Source organism: Ursus arctos, unplaced genomic scaffold (genome assembly GCF_023065955.2).
Source record: "Ursus arctos isolate Adak ecotype North America unplaced genomic scaffold, UrsArc2.0 scaffold_26, whole genome shotgun sequence".
Taxonomy (NCBI): Eukaryota; Metazoa; Chordata; class Mammalia; order Carnivora; family Ursidae; genus Ursus; species Ursus arctos.
In genome coordinates, this window is record NW_026622941.1 from 15,272,563 (window position 1) to 15,292,929 (window position 20,367).

At 37.8% G+C, this 20,367-nt stretch overlaps 1 protein-coding gene across 1 annotated transcript in view; it reads right to left on the bottom strand.

Annotated features, from left to right (window-relative positions):
* Positions 1-3,410: 3,410 nt before the first annotated feature.
* The window catches only part of SLC15A5 (solute carrier family 15 member 5), a 75,552-nt gene continuing 58,595 nt past the window's right edge, over positions 3,411-20,367 (bottom strand). The window contains exons 8-9 of the mRNA XM_026502340.4: positions 8,256-8,364; positions 3,411-3,558 (exon numbers count right to left, since the gene is read on the bottom strand). Of these exons, the coding sequence (XP_026358125.3) occupies positions 3,411-3,558; positions 8,256-8,364 (257 nt within the window). The remainder of the gene's footprint in view (positions 3,559-8,255; positions 8,365-20,367) is intronic.

Below are 20,367 nucleotides of genomic sequence, written 5' to 3' on the forward strand. Positions count from 1 at the left end.
TGAGTTGTTATTATTCGCGGTCCCTTTAATTGCCCTGTTCTCTACCGGCAGACCTGCCTTTCAGCAGCACCTGTGCGCTGTCAGCACTTGGCCGTTGATTTTATTTGAGGGCTTTACTCGTAAGCCTATAACTGGTAATTGTACGCCGGCTTCTCGAACCGTGGAGATGGAACATGCCCGTTGTCGGACTGGTCCAGGGAACTAATGCTGAAGCTGTTTCCATGAGACAAGGAATCCTGGCAGTGCTCGGGAGGGGGGATGCTCTCTCCTCAATTTGTGAATCACACCGTATGAATAGGAAACTTTTTGGTATCATGAGCTGTTTTGGGGTGATACTGTTTCTCTGATGGTCCATCAAACACTTTCAGAAACGACGAGAATTAGAGGTTGGCCAGGGTGGAATGAATGCTATAAATCAAGATTACCTGAGGGGATAGGACAGATAAGAGGTTAAGTTGAGTAAAGAGATAACAAGGGGACGATATCCAAGGAGCTTGGAAAAATTTACCAACTTGCAAGAGCAGATTTCTGAGTATCACAAAAGAAAAAAAAAATCATTCTGATGGAGACATTTTCACTAGCAAATTCATGTACTAAGATTATGGTTTTCTTAATTTCGTGTATCAGCTCACTGCAGTGACGTTTGGCTGCCTTGGATTGAAGTGTTATAAGAAAAAAAGGAAGAGGAAAGAGATGTCACTGTCAGTTGTGGACAGAATCAGATGGGGTCAGATCTGTGCTCTGCGGGTCACAGAAAACATTTTCAAATACCTTGCCTTTCAGGTCTCGATCATGGACAAAAATAGACCACAGAAGGGGCTTCTTAGGGAAGACTTCATTTTTCCGATCTTTCACAACTGAAAAATGGAGCAAATGAGTGTCTGGGTACAGACCCTTGGCACCAAGTGACTGGGAGTAAAGGGAACACTGCAGGGACACGGAACTTTGCCCACCGCTGAGCATATTACCCGAGAAATACAGTACAGACCCAGCAGGCTTCTGCAAACAACACATCCCTTTAAGTTAATTGGTGTTATATAGAAGCTGAAATGCTCCGCTTATTTACAAAGCTGCAGATTTATGTAAAGCAAAACCAATTACACTTAATGCCTAAACTATTCCAGGTGCTCAATGATAATGCTGCTAGGCTCTAGAGAAGAAACTGCAGTGTGAATGCATCCTGTTCCGAATGGAGGCATGTGTAGTTACCGCAATTTAGCTGATCACAAGTGTCAACCCCAATGTGAGAATTCCAAGCTCCTTTGGTGCTTGCTTTGGGTCAACTTTATAATTCGGTAGATCTCTTTTCATCCCTAAGGACGAGTGAAAGCATAATGAGTGCTTTTTTCTATTATGATGTAGAAATTAGGGAGATGAAGGCAAATTAAAAAAAAAAAAAAAACCACACACGCAACAAAATAAAACAGACCCTTATTCTCATGGGGAGAGAGACTGCCAGAGCTCCTCACTGTACTAAGGTGAGGTGTTTAAAGGTTTTCTGGTATTTTGGATGTTCGTTAAACCCAAATTGCAAACGTGGCTTTTAAGCTTTTGCAGCAAAGAAAACCTCTAAGACATATCCAGGGGTTGGCCTCACTATTTTGCCAGAGAACAAATACAAAACAAGAAAGATTTGGAAAAGTTACAGGGCAAGAATTCGTGTACGTAAGAGCTAGTCTTTTTATTTGTCCTCAAAACAAACAAACAAACAAACAAAAAATTGTTTGAGTAAGAGAAACACCTGGTGCTTTACAGCTGCTCTTTTGCAATTAAAAATGCATATCATATCTAATCAAGAGGAATAAATCTTTTATTGTACCGATCTAAAATATTTTAGGTATACACAAGGGAGATGCTTAATTGCAGAACCATTTGCAATCAGCTGATAAACCTACCTATCCTATCCACTGTGAACTGTCCTAGAAAGCAGTGGTGTTTATACTTTAGGGAGCACAAGAATGATTTGGGTGTGTTTGTTAAAACCACTGAGTCCTGGGGGCGCCTGGGTGGCTCAGTCGTTAAGCATCCACCTTCGGCTCAGGGCATGATCCCAGGGTCCTGGGATCGAGCCCCACATCGGGCTCCCTGCTCCTCTGGGATCCTGCTGCTTCCTGTCCCACCCCCCTGCTTGTGTTCCCTCTCTCACTGGCTGTCTCTCTCTCTCTGTCAAATAAATAAATAAAATCTTAAACAAAACAAAACAAAACAAAACAAAACAAAACAAAACAAAAAAACCACTGAGTCCGGGAGAAAGAGTTGGGTTAAAGCAGTCTTTAGGAGGGGCCAGAAAATTTTCCTAAAGCAGGTGACCCTCAAGCGAACTTTGACAAGCACTGCTACAAAGGCTTGGGGCATGAGTTTTATTTTACATTAGTTTATTATTTATTTTATTTTATTTTTTTAGAGAGGGAGATACAGGGATTTGGGGAGGGACCGGGGGAGAGGGAGAGAGAGAATCTTAAGCAGGCTCCACACCCAGTGTGGAGCCCAACGTGGGGCTCGATTTCACGACCTTGAGACCATGACCTGAGCTGAAACCAAGAGTTGGATGCTTAATCGACTGAGTCACCCAGGTGCCCCAGTTCATTATTTTTAATATGCATTTCCACATTTCTTTGTTTATACAGGAGGAATCTCTTTAAGAAGACGATTTTGTGAATGTATCTGAATTGGTAGCACTGGAGACCAAAAGATGTCAGTTGGGTTAGGGAATTCTTTTAAGCTTCTCTTTTTGATTTATCGCTTACCCTCTCAACACTCGTTTCACTTTCTCCAATTTCCCTTTTTCCTTTAAATCATTCCATCATTTACCTTTATTTTATAACTTCTTCAGTATGTGACTATTCTTTCTTTGTTAAAGATCTCTATTTTAGTTAACATTGCTTTTCAATTCAGAGAAAATTTCCTTCCTTCCTATCTTGATAGTGTAACATCAGGATCAAATACAGTAGGATCACATATAGGTTTATTATTTAGTCAGACATAGTGTATGATCATAAAGACTGGCATTTAATAAGTGCTCAATAAATGTGTAGAAAGGAGGAATGTTAACATACGATTATTTTGGTTCTATTAGCACATTAAAACTAACAAATATCATTTATATTGCTCTTAGTGGCTGAACCATTATTGTAAAAAGTTATAAAATATTGTAATGTGCATGAAATTGTCCTTTTGTTGTCATGGAGTATCACAGGCTTTGAAATTAACTGTAATATATAATGTGTTAATGCAAAAGGCATAATAGTTTACTAGAGGAGTCATAATTAGTCTTTATAAATAAAGTACACAGATAATAGTCCTGAAGTCCCACCCATACATGTTCGTTCTTAAACTAAAACGCGTAAGATGTTCAGCTGAAGAAAACAATGAATACTTTGCTCGGAAGACAGGTAGAGTCAAATGTAGTTTCATAGGGCTGTCTCCCAAAGATCAATACTTGGAGAAAATTCCTGCGTACTGCCATAAAATTTCAGAGACTTTTCATGGAGGAGAAGTGTTTCTTCACGATTACTTCCACTGATGTTCTGGGCATTAAAATGATTTAGATTACAATACCTAAAAAAGAAAGAAAGCAAGCTTTTTTTAGGACCAGATGTAGATGACTTGATAAATCATTTGCTTTCTTCCTGTGCTTGTCTACCTTTTATTATGGGCCATAGATACTGGCACAACAGTGATGATTATTTAAGAGCACGGCTCACCAGAACAGTCTTTACAAAATGACAAAAGGAGTTTCAGGTCATATTAAGGTGTCCCATAAGGACCTTTAGATGGCGCTCTTTCACAACCTGCAATGAGTGACAAAGCGCGACAGACTGGAAAGTCTGAAACCCTGTCAACTTGACAATGTTCTTGGAGGCCAGGACTCAGGAAAGGCTTATCAGATGCATGAGGGCTTTGTAAATTCGGTGTTGAACCTATGTGGAAAACACCGCTGTCAAAGAAGAAACCCATGGATACATTTCTAGAATGTGTACCCTTTACCCCTGACCCGAGGAACACCTGGTTTTCCTGAGTGTTTTCTAAGTATTGGGCACTATCCCCACCCTAATTACTGAATTCTCACTCTAACCCTGGAAGGATGAAATTGTCCCCATTTCACAGATAGGAAAACTAAAGTTCTAAGAGGTTAAATAACTCCCTTGGGGTTCATATGAATAGTAGTTGGCAGAGCCTAGGTTTGAAATCAGAGCTCTCTTATTCAGAATCCTGGCCTTTTGGTCCTATGGTGCACGACTTCTAAAGACACATTATTTTCATAAACACCTTCGAGTAAGCTTCTGGAGGATTTGAATTTCAGACTGCTTTATTCACTGCGATGTTCTTAGTGCCTCGACCGGTGCCTCGTACACAGCAGATGCTCAAAAATATTTGTTGAACAAATGAATATGGGCTACAGGTTCAGTTTTATCAGGTGCATGTAAGCCTCCAAAGTTTCCAAAGTTCATTTTACCTTCTTTCCCCTCCCAATATATTGCTGAAAGTAACTGTAGGAGAAGAACATGCTTTGGTCTCTGATTTACGTTGCTTTCAGTAATTGTTACAGGTTATGCACTAAAGATGACTGGTATCATTGACAAAATCAGTGCAATGGTACAACTTTATTTATTTTATTTTATTATTATTTTTTAAGATTTTATTTATTTCTTTGACAGAGAGAGAGACAGCCAGCGAGAGAGGGCACACAAGCAGGGGGAGTGGGACAGGAAGAAGCAGGCTCCCAGCGGAGGAGCCTGATATGGGGCTCGATCCCAGGACCCCGGGATCATGCCCTGAGCCGAAGGTGGACGCTTAACAACTGAGCCATCCAGGCGCCCCAATGGTACAACTTTAAGATGTGTTTTAAAACATTGGAGGAACAGTGGTGTTGTTTTAAAAACAAACACCTTTTTGCCCCCTCCCTAAAACATCTGTAATATCTTTTTATTTTAGTATCTGATGTAGGATACATATTTATATTCAGCACTATAGAGATGTTTATATAATACTTTTCAGCTAAGGAAAGACATTTCACCTACCTACTTCCTTCACCCCCCCCACCTGGAGACCTTCACGTATGACATGTTACCATGCCCTATTTCAGATTTGATGGAAGAGGACCCTAATAAAAGACAGAGAGGGCTGTTTTTTGTTTTGGGGTGTGTGTGTATGTGTGTGTGTTTGTTTTTTGTACAAATGAAAAATAAGTCTGGCCTGACATTCACAGATAATTCCTAACTGTACTCAGTTAGGTGATATCCCAGTGACCCTGACAAGATTTCTTTGGCTCTAGGGCTGACACTAGGATTCCATCAAACTCATGAAATTCGTGGTGGAGCTGCCCTCAAGTGAGGATGCTGTTTCATAATAATATACTGTCCTCAAAATTTTAGGGACAAGAATGACTTGGGATTGTTCTGCTCTTGATAGATTTGCCACTGTTATCTGGCTCTGAACCCCATTGGGTTTGGTCAAAATTGGATTGTGACTGGATGTTTATTGTAATCAAGCACCATGTGATTCCTAAATGTATCTCAATAATACCGTCCCTAGAATACTTGTGTTTTCTCCTGTGTCTTTGCATGCTTACTGTTTGTTAGTGTTTGACAGTCACAATCAGAATAGAAATAAATCAGAATCATTCAGTCCTCACGATAGACACTGCTGTCCTGCTACTGTAAGTTCCATATGATTTCTTGCCTGACTTCTGGCTTGGCGCGTCCCACCCCAATGGGCAAGAGATACCCAAGGTGATGTGTGTCTTTGCACTAATGTAAGTTGGTTTTAGTTGCTTGACCTTTACTGGCAAATTTTCCAGACTCTTTCCTTCTGATATGTGACACCTGTTCTTTCCCTATGGCGTGGTGGGTATGGTTACTTTAACTGAAGGGACTGGTTTCTTCCCTACCCACCAGACTCAAGGGGCTGTCACGGAGCAGGTGGAACGCTCCTCTAAGGCACTTAGAAATAGCACGCTATATGAGAGAAAGTGTTTATAAACAAACACATTTGGTTTTGAATCCTAGGTGTGTGAACCTAGTCAATTTGCTTACCTAGATTCTCACTTTGGTTTTCTTATTTATAAAGGAAAGTGATAAGATTTAGGTAACAGAGGGGTGGTGGAGATTAAATGTTATTTGTCTTGCATGCTGCCCAAGAGAGAGAAGTGCTCAACAGTTGGAAAATTAATTTCTTCCCTTCCTGCTTTGTTTTATCCTCTCTCTCTTTTTTCCCCTTTCCTCAAAAAGTATACAGAAAAAAAGGGGGAGGAGTATAGGGAACTAGAGAAGATATGCTAAGAATCAGATTTATTTCTAAATAAATTTTCTATTATCACTTAGTCCATTCTCATTTTTGGTTCCTCCAGTATTTGGTGCTTAGTATAATTTTATTATTGCTTCCTTCTCTGCACCCCACTCCACCATCTTTCACTTCTTTATAGTAATTCACATGTTCAACAATCACAGAGAAGGAATCACCCTTAAATAATTTGATTTGAGCACTAGATATTAGCTCCATGTAGACTGGTACTCCGCCTTCTTCAGTTCTATTTTTTGTAGTGCCTGGAACAATGCTGAGTATATTGGTTGAATTAGTGAATGAATGAATGAATGAATGTGTAAATCCCTGAGCTAATAGATTCTGGGTCCAGTGCTAGTTCTTCCACGAATTCAGCCCATAATCCTGGTCATCTTGGCCACACCTCTGCATGAGTCTAGAAGAAGAATTAAAAAGAGGAAGCAGGGAGCATAAGGCAGAGTATGAGGCCATTGGGTTTACTGTAGCTAACATTTTGAGCATTTTCTCGTCCTCACAACAACTTTATGACACAATGACTGTTCCTATTATTTCATTATACAAATGAAGAAATGGGTTTAGCAAGGTTAAATACCTTGCTGATGTTTGTACAGCGAAGTTGTAGAACTGGAGTCACCCGGGCTAACTTGAAAGTTTGCCTTTTAAACTACTTTATGAAAAGACGTGGGTCAGATCTTATAGTGGGAGAAAAAGTAAAAAAGTTGAGAAACTACAGGTTTATGAGAATTGGTAGATGGGCACCACTACGTGTTTGGAGGCAATGGGTGGAGGGGAGAGATGCTTTGCCTTCACCTTCAGTTGTCATTGATGGCTATTTTGCTACCAAGCTGAGGACATTCCTGTTGGATTCTTCTGCAAGACTCTCTGATACTCTAATTTGGTTTTCAATCCAAGAATGAGATAGATGTTTTAGAGAAAATATACATTGTGGGGGGTTAATTTGATAACTTACACACTGTGGAAGGTAAGAGATTTGAAAATCCAGGGAGCCCTTAAGACTTTTGACTTTGTCATAATGGGATTTAAGTGCCTCTCTCTTATACTGGACAATAAGCTCCATGAGAGAGGAGTATAATAGCACGAAACATTTATTGACTTGCTGACTTAGTGTCCTTCTAGTTTACTGTAGTCCCCATCACATGACGGGTAGTTCCAACAGAGATTTATTCAATGAATTAAAGAATGATTTAGGCAAGGGAGAAGTGACAATGATAGGATCAAATTTGACTAAACAGATACATGAATGGAGGAAAATGAGAAAAATAAAGATCTCTGTAGTTTCCACAATGTGGTAGGCACTGTGCTCGGCCCTTTACCAAAATTCATATCCCTAAAAGCCCACAAGATGTTGGTACTCTTGATTTTATTTTACAAGTATAAAAACAGAGGCTCAGAGAGGTTAGACAGTTTGCTCAAAAGTACACAGCTATCCAAGAATATGTCTGTGAGAGAGAGAGGTGGGCTGGCGATGGATGGATGGTAGATGATACATATTAAACCACTGAATGGTCTCAGGTGACTGACTAAATGATTTTGCAGTTTGTTATTGACCTTGAAATGGTCACTGCTGATTTAAAGGCCTGAATGGAATCCAAATCTTAAGCATCATTAGATTTCTAGCTATTTGTTTAATGGTATTTGCTTTTAATGATAATGACTCATTCATTCTTATTATCAGTATGGTTATTTCTAATTCTAAAATGGTACTCTACAGTGGAGAAAAAAATACCTTCCTTCAGAACATGTTTTAGAATCGAATAAAGCACTATTTTATTATAAGGATCAATGGCAAAAGTAAAGTCTAAATTGAACTTTCTTGCTCCGAATAATCTGTTAAATTTCTCTACTATGCTAATGTGTCCAGTCATGGCATACAGGATTCCCATTGGCCCAGTGATGGTTCCCAGATCAATATTTCATGGACTCGGAAATTGCTCATCTTACCACACACTTACCTTTGTGAAACACTCCAGAATCCCAGGACGTTCAACAACGTTAATGATGCCAAAAAGAAGAAGAAGCTTTCTAAATTGCCTTTGTTTAATGTGTTTGGAAACCAATTGCCTGTTTGGAACAAATGTAATTGTTATTCAACTGCAGAGTTGTAAGTTTCTGTGAATGTTTTATCATTCCACTATTCACACAGATTTATTCGCTTCAATAATATCTACAAAGCAAAAAAGCTCATCTGAAACTCATTGTCAAAATTCATTTAATTCTGTAATTAACAGTAAAATGACAAGTAAAGCACCCCAAATATTTTGAAGGTCACAAAATCTGAATAGCATAACACAATATAGGTTCAGAAGAACTGAGCTATAAAAGTCACCCTGATTATGCTAATTTACCAGAACCATGTATATATATATCTTATTTATCCTTATATGTCTAGTATCTAGAACAGTACCTGACATATAGGAATTGTTCAGTGAATACACATTGAGTGCATGAAAACTGTTTACCAGAGTCTGTTGCATATTCTAATTGTAAGGTTAGTGACATAATACATGTAGATTCCAGATGTTACATTATTTTGACAATTTAGATAAATCCAGTATCACCTCATTGTAATATCGCAGACCCTATTGGTCAAATTACTTGCAATCTCTGGTTGACATGAAGGTATTTTTTTGACCTGATAAGTAATGCCTTCAAATTAATACTTCTAAAGAAGATACCCCCACTTTCTTATGATGTCAAACTGCTATATACAAAACTATCACATGAGTATATATAAAACTATTTAGGATGCAAGGCAATTGTTTTTACTTCACTGCTACATTTTGACTTTTGCTTTGGATCTTTGCTATAATTCTCTCTTTCTTTCCATATCCAAATACACATCTCTATGGATCATCTCTATTTCCACACACACGCAATTTTCCTTCAGTGGGTTTGAGATACTATTATTTAATACATCATATGAAATGATGTATTATATATGGAATGCTTATTTTTATGCGGTACTTTTAAAACAACAATGGGATCTTAGTATTAACAAATACATATATATAATACCACAGAACGTTAAAAAGATTGTTCAAAAGGCAAAAATCTGTCTTGGCGGAGAGAACTTAAATTCAATTGCAGTTCTGAATGGGCAGAATATTTCCCAAAAAAGTTATGTATTATGAGAACAAGAATTGATCTCCTTTGAGCAGTCAGATGCCAAGGTTTTGGCATTTTCTTGCTTTTTTATGGGAGCAGCTCCCACAGTGGGTTGTGAGGAGGGGTGTGGGACTAGAACAATCGGTCTATGTGCCAATAAGACTTGATCTTCAGTGCCGTCTTTGGTACATGGGTTGTGAGTTGCTTCCTGAACTAGAAAATGGTTCTTGGCCTTTTCCTTGACAGTGCGTACTTTTAAATGAGATTTGAATTAAATGCTCTGTTCAGGGTTGATAGTCAGCAAGTACATAAGTATGACAGCTTTGATTCATTGTGCCACTTCCCATTTAAAGCTGTTTCTCTTCTGTCATTTAACAATGACTATTATTGTGGACCAACCATGAAAATTAGCTTGTGTCTTGGACCTATAATTGAAATCTGGTATTGAGTTGAAAGCTATGTGGTGAGTTCTACTTCCCTATTTTATTAATTTGTGTTCCATTACAATAGAAATGTATGGTGTTATTGCTGTATTGACATAATGCCTTCATCTGATAGGAGTAGCTTCATAGAATGTTTCCCTCTGTGTTTGCCTATTGGGTCTATGTAGCTTGCTCTGTGTGTGTGTGTGTGTGTGTGCGCGCACACACACACATAGAAACTAAACATTTGATTGTACTTGAATGGGGGTGGAAGTCAAGGTAAGGTGAGATAACATCACACATATTTTCAGGAAGAACTAAACCACCTTGCTAAGCTTATTCAAACAGTCCTATTTCCTTACTTCTCTTGAATTAATATCACAATCATATTTCTGTCCTTTTCATTTCACATCAGCACTTTGCATGTGATGCGATTAGACCATTTTTTCATCGTGTTTCTCTGGCGAGAGTAAGAGAAGTTTGTACAGAGTATGCGAAGCCTCAGAATTAACATGACATTAATTTTTCTTGGAGCATGAATTTTGGTCCATAATAAGTAATTGAAAAAGCTATCTTTTTATTATAACAAAGTCAGATGAGGGAGAAGAATATAAATTTTGTAAGATCTTTAAAGGTAAAACATAATATTTCTAAAAAAAAAATTATGCAATTGCAGCAAATACCAGCCTATCCTGATACTGCACCAGCTCACCCTGCGCGTGCCCATGTGCTTGTAACTGTCACTGGGGGTACTGTGGTGGGCACAAATAACAAGCGCGGTGACTTGGGATGGGCATGTCGGGTGACGGGAGGATGTCGTGCTGGAAAGGTTAGAGAAAGGCAGTGGGAATTTACGAGTAACGCAAAACATTTTGTGAGTGGAGTTATTTAAAAAATAAAATGAAAGATTGCCATATAACCTATTCAAACTCCTGATAACATTTCTATAGTCCTTCTCGAATATCATTTTTAGTGTTCACCTTCCTTCCTAATGCCGATCTTCATGCTAGCCCCATATTTTTGCCTTACTTGGCTGTAATTTTACATTCCCTGTGTAGCTAATTTACATGGTGAGTTCCAAGGTAAGCAGGACAGTCATCTGAAATTGAATACACACTAGCATCACGTTGGACAGAGAGATACTTCATGAAACGTAAAATTTGTTTTATTAGTATAGAGATTATCAGTCTATGTAAAGAGATAGCTTTGGGTGTGAAGAGACATAGAAAAAGCGTGGGCTTTGGAGGCAGAGAGACTTTTGAAGTCAAATACTGTCTCCATTATTTAATAGTCTTGTTTTGGGGCATTTGCCCGATCGGACCACTTCAGCCTCGGTTTCTCCTCTCTAAAATGACAATACCACGTTTCTCACTGAGCTGTTATGAGACGTAAAAGAGGTAATAGATGTCAAGGGTTGGTCACGGAAGAGGCACTCCATAAACTTTAGATTATCACCACCCCCATGCCTTAGAAGTGGCTCATACAAAATCATGTAGCCTGAGCTTGATCTTAGACCCTTTTCCAATCACATATTTCTTCATGTTCTTCATGTGCCATTTTTTTTTTTATCATTATCCCAGGACTGGTTGTAAAATGTTCCATTTAACATCATCAGTTGACTCAGCTCTTAGGTACTATAACTTTATTTTAGTAGCTTATAAACTTTTATTGTCGTAATTCACATTTGTGCCATTTTTCATCTGACATTTCTAGTAGCTGATTGAAATCTGGGACATCCTTGCAAAAGGAGACAAAGGGAAGACTTTAGGTCTAGAATGGGACGAACTAAACTGCCCCAGATCTTTACTTGGGTGGGTAGGAAGGCTAATAATGCTAGAAAAAGTACATCGCGTAAACAGTGGGGGACAGTAAGTGCCATATGTTAATACTCACAGTGAACCCTAGTTAAGTACTTTTTAATAGTATAACCAGCCTAGTTAGCAATGAGTGTTGGACCACTGAGTTCTAGAACATTCACAAAGTACTTTGCATGGCTCAGAAGTTCTCCAAATATTTCTTGTTCAGTTAGATCTATTTGTTCATTTGAAAATCATTCGTTAAGAAGTTTTCATGTACCAGGAAATGGACATTCCAAGTTCCTTAAGTAAAAAGAGGTCATAGATTAGTAGGGGAGACATGCAAACAGATAATTACTCTGGAGTATTAGACCTTATAGATACTAAGTAAAATGTTTCTATTTTATTTATTTATTTATTTATTTATTTATTTATTTTAATGAAAGTTTATTCATTTTTTTAAAATATTTTTTTATTTACTTATTTGACAGAGATAGAGACAGCCAGCGAGAGAGGGAACACAAGCAGGGGGAGTGGGAGAGGAAGAAGCAGGCTCATAGTGGAGGAGCCTGATGTGGGGCTCGATCCCATAACACCGGGATCATGCCCTGAGCCGAAGGCAGACGCTTAACCGCTGTGCCACCCAGGCACCCCTATTTATTTTAAATTATCATGGTCATTTTGGAGACAGAAGGACTGTGGAATTATCTAGACTAGTTCTTGTATTTTACAGATTAAGAGTGAAGGTGCAGAGAGGTAAACTGAGGCACCGTTCAGTAGAAGAACCCTCATCTTCTTACAACTGCACTACTAAAGCTGCCATTGATGCTAATAGGAATATGTTACTATAAACAACACAAATTTGAGTCTCACAAGGCCCCTAAGTCCTAACCACATACTTCTCTGCTCTTTCAGATACACTCCCCACCCAGTGGGAAGTCCTCCCTACTTGGCTAGCTCTCCTGTTAGTCGGACCAGCTGCCTGCTACTGGTTTCACCTCCTTCCCAGCCTTCAGCACTATTCAAACAGGCGATCACATCCTCCTGCAGGACCCAAGAGTTGCCTCCCTGTTTTGTTACTACCAAGCCTGCTCTCCACAGACCCTTGTTCACTCCACTCCCAAGTGCAGCCCCCTTACGGCACTGCATGGCACTTTCTCTTCCCTGGGCTGTGAGTATATGTGCCTAATAAACTGCTGTCAGTCCATTGCTCAAGTCAGGTGTCCTACTTTCAGCCATCTTAGCCTACTTAGGTTGAGGATCCCTTCCACACCAAACAGGTGGATAGGAGGTGATCAGAACATGCCCCCACACAGAAATCAAGGTCAGTTCTAAACAATATAGATGCTGTTGCTCCAATGCATAATTACTGCTTGGGGGAGGAGAAGTAGCAGTTGCACATTCCATTCTGATCAGTACCCAACACCAAGTACCTCTGCCTCTAGTACCTCCTTAAACCATAAGACGAGAAGTAATGGAAGCATGACCATCAAGGTGCACCACGTTCTGGTAATACAGCTCCCAAAGGAGAGCTTATAGATGAATGGGATTTTTAGGGAGCACCCGATAGTCATGTATACTTGAAACCAGTTTACAGTCACATCATTTGATCAGATTGTTGGACAACCAGAAAATGGCATAAAATTCTCACTCCATCCCAGCAGTCTGCTCATCATAGTAACTTGGGTTTTAATGGGAGCACTTTCACAGAAGACTTTATTAAAAATATGGAAAATGACAGGGGCTAAGGGAATCCACACATATTCTTCATTGGTCAATACTGCCTCTCAGTAAATCTCTTCTTTTGGGGATGACTAAATACAATAACTACCCTGTATTCCAGTAATCACACTACTGGGTATTTACTAAAAAGAATACAAAAAACACTAATTCAAAGGGATACATATACTCCTTATGTTTATAGCAGCATTATTTACAATAGCCAAACTATGGAAGCAGTCTGTGTCCACCAAGAGATACGTGAATGGATAAAGAAGATGGTGTGTGTGTGTATGAACATATTATGTATATATAAACATTATTCATCCATAAAAAAGAATGAAATCTTGCCATTTGCAATGACATGGATGGACCTAGAGAGTATGATGCTAAGTGAAATCAGTCAGTCAGAGAAAGACAAGTACCATATGATTTCACTCATATGTGGAATTTAAGAAACAAAACATGAATAAGGGAAAAGAGGAACAAACTAAAAAACAGACTCTTAACTATAGAGAACAAACTGGTGGTTACCAGAGGGGAGGTGGGGGGTAGGGTGAGATAGGTAAAGGGGATTAAGAGTACACTGGTAAAGAATACCCTTTAATTATTATCCTTCTAAACCTACAAGTATGCTTGATAAAAAATAAGAAAGAGTCATATGAAGATTATGAACAGGATAAAATGTGACTGTCTTCTGGTATTAACATGGCTCCAAAGTTCTGTGTCCTGGTAAAGACGCAAAACATAGGAGTTAATATGGGAAAAATGATTTTAAAAAATTATAATTAAGATTAGATAATTTTGCTGTAAACCTAATATAAACTAAAATACTCTCATAAATTTACTAAGAAAGTTTAAGTTGTTGAATGCAAGGCACAGACATAGATGTTAATAATCCCCCTACGTAGTAGTGATTATGTCAGTGAGTTGTAATGAGGCAAAAGGAGTCTGTTCATAACAGCAAACAGAAAAAGAGCATAAAACGCCGACAATAGATATAACAAATATTCAGGATATATACGAAGAAAAGAAAATCTCACTGAATCGAATTGTTTAACATTGAATAAATAAAAAATTATGTTATGTACTTAGGGAGAACACTAAAGATTATAAAAGCTTTATTTTTTTAATTAATGAACAAGCTTTACTTATTTAATTAAAATAAAAATGAGATTTGGGGAAAACTGATAAAATGCTTCTAAAATTCACCTGGAAATATGCACCCCAGGAAATAAGATTTTTACAAATGAAGACTAACCATAAGAAGTACGATTAGCAATAGTTGATACATAATATATACCATAAAGTGTAATAATTAAAGAGAGGGTGATGCTAAGCCAAAATCAAGAGGCAGCTGAAAGGTATAGCCCTGAGACAGCCCTGAATCTCCTAAGAACTAAAGATATATTAAAGTATTTATTACTGATTAGTTTCATTCCACTTATCCTATGGCAGTGGAGTATTTATGGTTTAACTAACTTTTCACAACAAATATCAAGTTATACTGTGAAATTTGGTTATTTGAAGGAAATAAGTGTTTATCTAACACATAAGTAAAGTTCACATGGATGAGACTATTATATTCAAAATACAAAACTACTGAAATTTCTACAACCATAGATAAATGCAATGATATGAATCACAACAAAAAAGGTTGATAGATTTGATTACATGTATCAGCAAAACTTGTGCAAAACAAACTCATCTATGAAATTAAAATGCTAACTTAAAACTAGGAAAATATTAGCAATAAATTTGACTATATGATAATATCCCTAAAGTTAAAAAAACCATTTAAAATAAAAAATAAACAGGACAAATAGGCCAAAAGAAAAAATGGGCAAATAGTATGATGAAGCATTTCATGAACGTGAAAAGATAAAAGTATTCATACCATTAGAAATTTCAGTTTTCCATTTTGAAAAAATATAAATTAAAGTAATAATGCAATATAATTTTTGCCACTCATTAACAAGAATCAAAATATTATTATGCGTAAGGCTGCGGCTAACACATTGAGACAAGTATTATTCTACTGCAGTGGTGGCATAATTGATGCAGCCTTTTAGAAAACAATTTGTCTTTACTTCTCAATACTCTTTAAAATGTTTATCCTTATTGAATGAGTAATCCCATTTTCAGGATGCTAGAAAAAAAAAGTGAGCTTAATTTTTTTTGAATTTGAAATGACATGGAAATATGCTCACGATATTTTTAATGGGAAAAAGTGGGTACTTGATATGATTTTTTTTATTGAGCATATAGCAGCATTTATTCAATTGTGTTTAAAATCTCTATATAAATTTAATACCCGTGCACACATGCATGCAAATAAAAAAATATTGGAAAAGAATTTACCCAAATAATAATTGCCATCATTTTGTTGGTCTTCCTCCCTCCCTTTAGAGTTTGGATTTATTTCATCATATATTACCTTTACAGCAAAAAATAACATTTTAAAACCATTTCACCAAGCATACTTTTGGAAAACTCTGCCTTCCCCAAGTCACTTCTGGTTTATGATAAAACAACGGAAAAGGGTGGTTTTCTATCACAAACTACCCTTCTTCTGCAATTGAAGTATTGAATAGCAGCCTTGATGCTGTGACTCGGAACTTATGTGCTATTTATAAAACCGTCCTAAGATATTATTATGGAAATCATAACATCCCAAGTAACAATAACCAGTCTATTCTGAAACCTGAGATTCACTCACTTTAGTGATATGTTGCTATATTTCCTACTGGAACCCTCGATTTACCAAATATCTCAAATATACATGGCATTATTTTAAGTGCTGTGGCATACCGCTTTTGAGTAGAAGCAGATTTCTGCTATGTCTTTTCAGAGGAAGATTCAGTCATTCCCCTTTTTACCAACACCGTTTTATTTTGAACATAATGGAACTTTGAAAATATTAAAATGTGCCTTTTGGAATCTCTTCAAATGATAGTTGGGCACAGTGAGCCATGATTTCCCCTCAGACTTTGTTAGACCTATTTTTTTAAGTTAATTTTTGTAATGCTGGTGATCTAGCAAACGTCCAAAATTGTTGAGACAGAACTGAAATGGGTTTTATACCTTACTTTATCCCTCGCTTCACTATGTGCGAAGAAGTATGTAGTTAAAAACGTGTACCAGCCATTCTCCAGGATGGCCGTGCTTCTGCGCCACGGGAAATAAACTCTGGTGAAGCAAAAGGAGCTTGGGAATCAGGAATCCAGCCCTGCTGTAAGATTTGGGCAACTTGTATAACTTTCTAGGTTCATTTTCTGCTTACGTGGGAAGAGGCTACAAACATCTACCCCCAAAGAATTGTTGTGAAGATTTAATGAAATAATATATTTGCAAAATACATATAGCAAGGTCTGCATATAACTGACACTTAATAAATGTTAATTTCTTTCCTTCCCCCTTTCAGTAACCTGATTTAAATGCTTCATTTGAGATTCATAGCTCTCCTACTTGAGTTAATTTTTAAAACACATTAATTTTCATGATACCTGAAGGAAATAATATCTAACAACTATATGCTAACTTTGGCTTTTCTACCACTTTTTCGTATTTGTCTAATAAGTACCCAAATTATTATTACCCTCAATTTACAGATGAGGAAACAGAGGTGCAGAGAGGCTGAACTGCTTGCCTAAAGTTACGCGAAGGAGACAGAGTAATTATTTGTTGATTGAACGGGTGAACGGAGGTTGGGCCTCAAATCTGCACATGCTTGATACCTTGCTCTCATAACAATGTCTGCATCAAGACTTTAATTTGCATTTGTACTTCTTGGGAATTGTGGATAAAAATGAAGTTAGGTTGCTGTTTCCAGGAAGGGCCACTGTGTCTTTCAACACTGTAGAGAAATCGCTGTGCATTGTTCACCTGAACTGCAGAAAGAATGAGCATGGGTGATATTTGGGATAACAGGCTTTCTTATAAGGGTGAGTTCATTCTCTTGAAGAGCGTTGGGAGGTAAAAACCCATCAAGATAGTGTGTTCTCATGATGATTTCAATGAATTATCATGGAAATGAGTTTTAGAAGAGAGGTAATGCTTTGTGATAATAGCCCGATAATGCCATTAGCTATGAACTGTAATTGTAATAGCATTAGTCAAATGAATATATCTGATATTAATTTGAGTGTCAAATATTTCTATAAGGCTCTTCTTGTTAATTAAACATCAGCCTTGGTATTATTAATTCACTTTCTGGCCAGTGCTGGCACATAGTAGGAACCCAATATGTATTTGTGAACTGAATTTACAAGTCAACCTAGAAGTGGAGCTATTTAAAATTGTAAAATATTGGGTTTAAATAACATCACGGATATAGCAGGAACTGATTTTGCCCAGTATCTGCTTATTTGTACAGTCCTTTCTCTGATTTGTAGATTCAGTTAGCTAAGGATGGAGACTTGTTTATTTCAGAATTTGAAAAGATATCCACCCCCTTCTCTCTTGCATATTTGGAGGGAAATCGTATATAAGATTTGCTTCACATTACTTTAATTCGGGAGTAGAGTTTGTGCCTTTCTTCCTGTCTTGTGGTCTTTAGACCACTTAAAAATCCACCGGACAGCTTCATAACTGCATTGGACACCTGAATGTCACTGGACCAAATCATGCTTTAGGTCCTTTTGTATCACTCTTCGTGATTACCAGTACCAGCTGGGCCTTCAGCACTGCCCGCAATCTTAATGGCTTCTCTTCTAAATCATCTGTTCTTGCTCTTGCGACAGCACATTCTTAGCTCCCTGCTCTCCCTATTCCTCATTTTCATCCCAATCTCCTGCTCTCGTGAATGGCTCGTTGCGTACTTCATAAAGAAAACGGAGAGTCTGGAAAGGTAGGTGCCAGCATCTTCCCAACACCAGAACCACACGTCTGTTTGCCTGGGCGCCCACCCTTCCCATTCTCCCTTCTGTGTGAGTGCAGGAAGGAAGCATCCACCCCCAGGAAGAAGTCAATCTCCCTTCTTTCTCATGCCTTTTTAGCTTCTCAATCTACACCAGATGTTTTCTTTCACCAGTTAAATATGCCCAAGTATGTCTCGAAAAAAAAAGTACCTTGAACTCACACCTAACCTCCCAGATAAAATGCAGGACTCACCATTAAATTCAAATTTCAGAACAACAATGAATTATTTTTTAGGATAACCATGTCTTAAACACTGCACAGATAGTTTTTTGGTGTAAAGTGTGTTCGCAATATTGCATGGGACATGCTTGTACCAAAAAAAAGTATTCATTGTTTACCTGAAATTCAAGTTTAACTTGGTGTTTTGTACTTTCATTTGCTAAATCTGGCAAATTTACCCACATACCCATGTAGCCCCTACTTTCTCTCTTAAATCTTCGTCATTGCCAAGTTCCTTAAAAAAGTTGTTTGAATGCAATACCTTTACTTACTCACTTCCTAGATGTTCTTCCCCCCACTCCAATCTGGTTTTTATTCCCTTCTCACCACTGAAATGATTCTGGGTAAAGTTTTCAGTGGTCATAATATTGCTAAATCTACAGATTTTTTCCGTTCTTCATTTTACTTGATCTCACAGTAGGATTTTACCTAGCTTATCATTTCCTATTTGAAACAATCCTCTCTTTTATCTTCAGTAAATAAATATATGCATACACACAGACACACATGCATACCCGTGCACGCACGTGTGTTTGTGAGTGTGTGTGTGTGTGTGTGTGTGTGCTCCCTCACTTCTCTGGCTGCTGCTTTTCTTTCTTTGGCAGGCCATTCCTTCTCCATCTAAACTGTAATATGGGGCTTTTCAGGTCTAAGTACTGGGCTCCTTTTGCCCTCATTCTCAATATTCACACTAGGTAATTTAATTCACTTCTATGGCTACCAATGCTATTTTTGTGCCAAGGATTCACATATTTATATATCTAACCCAGAGCCTTTTACTGAGGTCTAGATGTTTCTATTTGGATGTCTCACTGGTATGCCAAAATTAATGTGCTAAAAAATGAACAGGTGACAAGTTTCCCAATCTGTTTGCCTTCTAGTGTTCTCCATTTAGCAAAGGGAATTTTTGTCCACCCAGTTGCTCTTGGCAGAATTTGGATGCTTCCTTGATACCACTCCTCTCTCCTGCATCCTACCACCTCCTCACTCCACTAGGCACTATTGATTCTACCTCTAAAGTCAAGCTTATATCCATTCATTTCTCTCCATCCGCCTACTTTCTTCCTAGTTCATCGCTACTCTAGACTCGCCTGGGTTAGTTAAAGTGTACACTTCTCCCAAACCATTCTTTTTCCCTTCTAACTTAAACTACATCCATAGTGATTTTAAAACAAATAGATCATGTCACTTTCCTGGTGCCTTTATGATTTCATATTACATTCAAGTTAAAAAAAATTCCTATAAGCCAAAGGTCCTGCATAATTTTGCATCTGTCTAATTCCTCAACCTGACTTCATGTGATTTCCTCCCATTTGCTGATTATTTTCAGATTACTGATTTTTGAGTTCTTCTGATGCACCTAGTGTTTCTTTACTTCCAGGCCTTGGTATATGTACTCTCTGCCAGAAATACTTCACACCAAGCCAAATACCACCATCCTTCTGTTGTCAATTTCAATAGTATTTCCAGGCACTCTTAGTATGAGCATCCATGCATATCTAATTCCATCTAGACTTGTATGTTTTCAGTGAAAAGGAAGCTCCACTAATGACATGGGTCCATGAGGCCAAGAAGAATCTCAGAGTACTGCTTTATTTCATCTCATCCCAATCTGGACCTGTAATTGAATAGGATACCTGATGTCCTCATTTATGGAATACATTCTTTTTTGAAGAATTATTAAAGTGCTATACCAGATTTTCATACCCATGGTAATCCTAGCCTACTTGGAAAAAGTTGAGATCCCACTCAATTTAGAATAGCAACAACACAAATCATTGTTTCTGTGCACTTTTATTAACCTGATACTTTATTTCCTCTAGTCCTTCTAGAAATCTTGGAAGCTAAGTTATTAGTGACACCATTTTAGAGAATGGTGAATG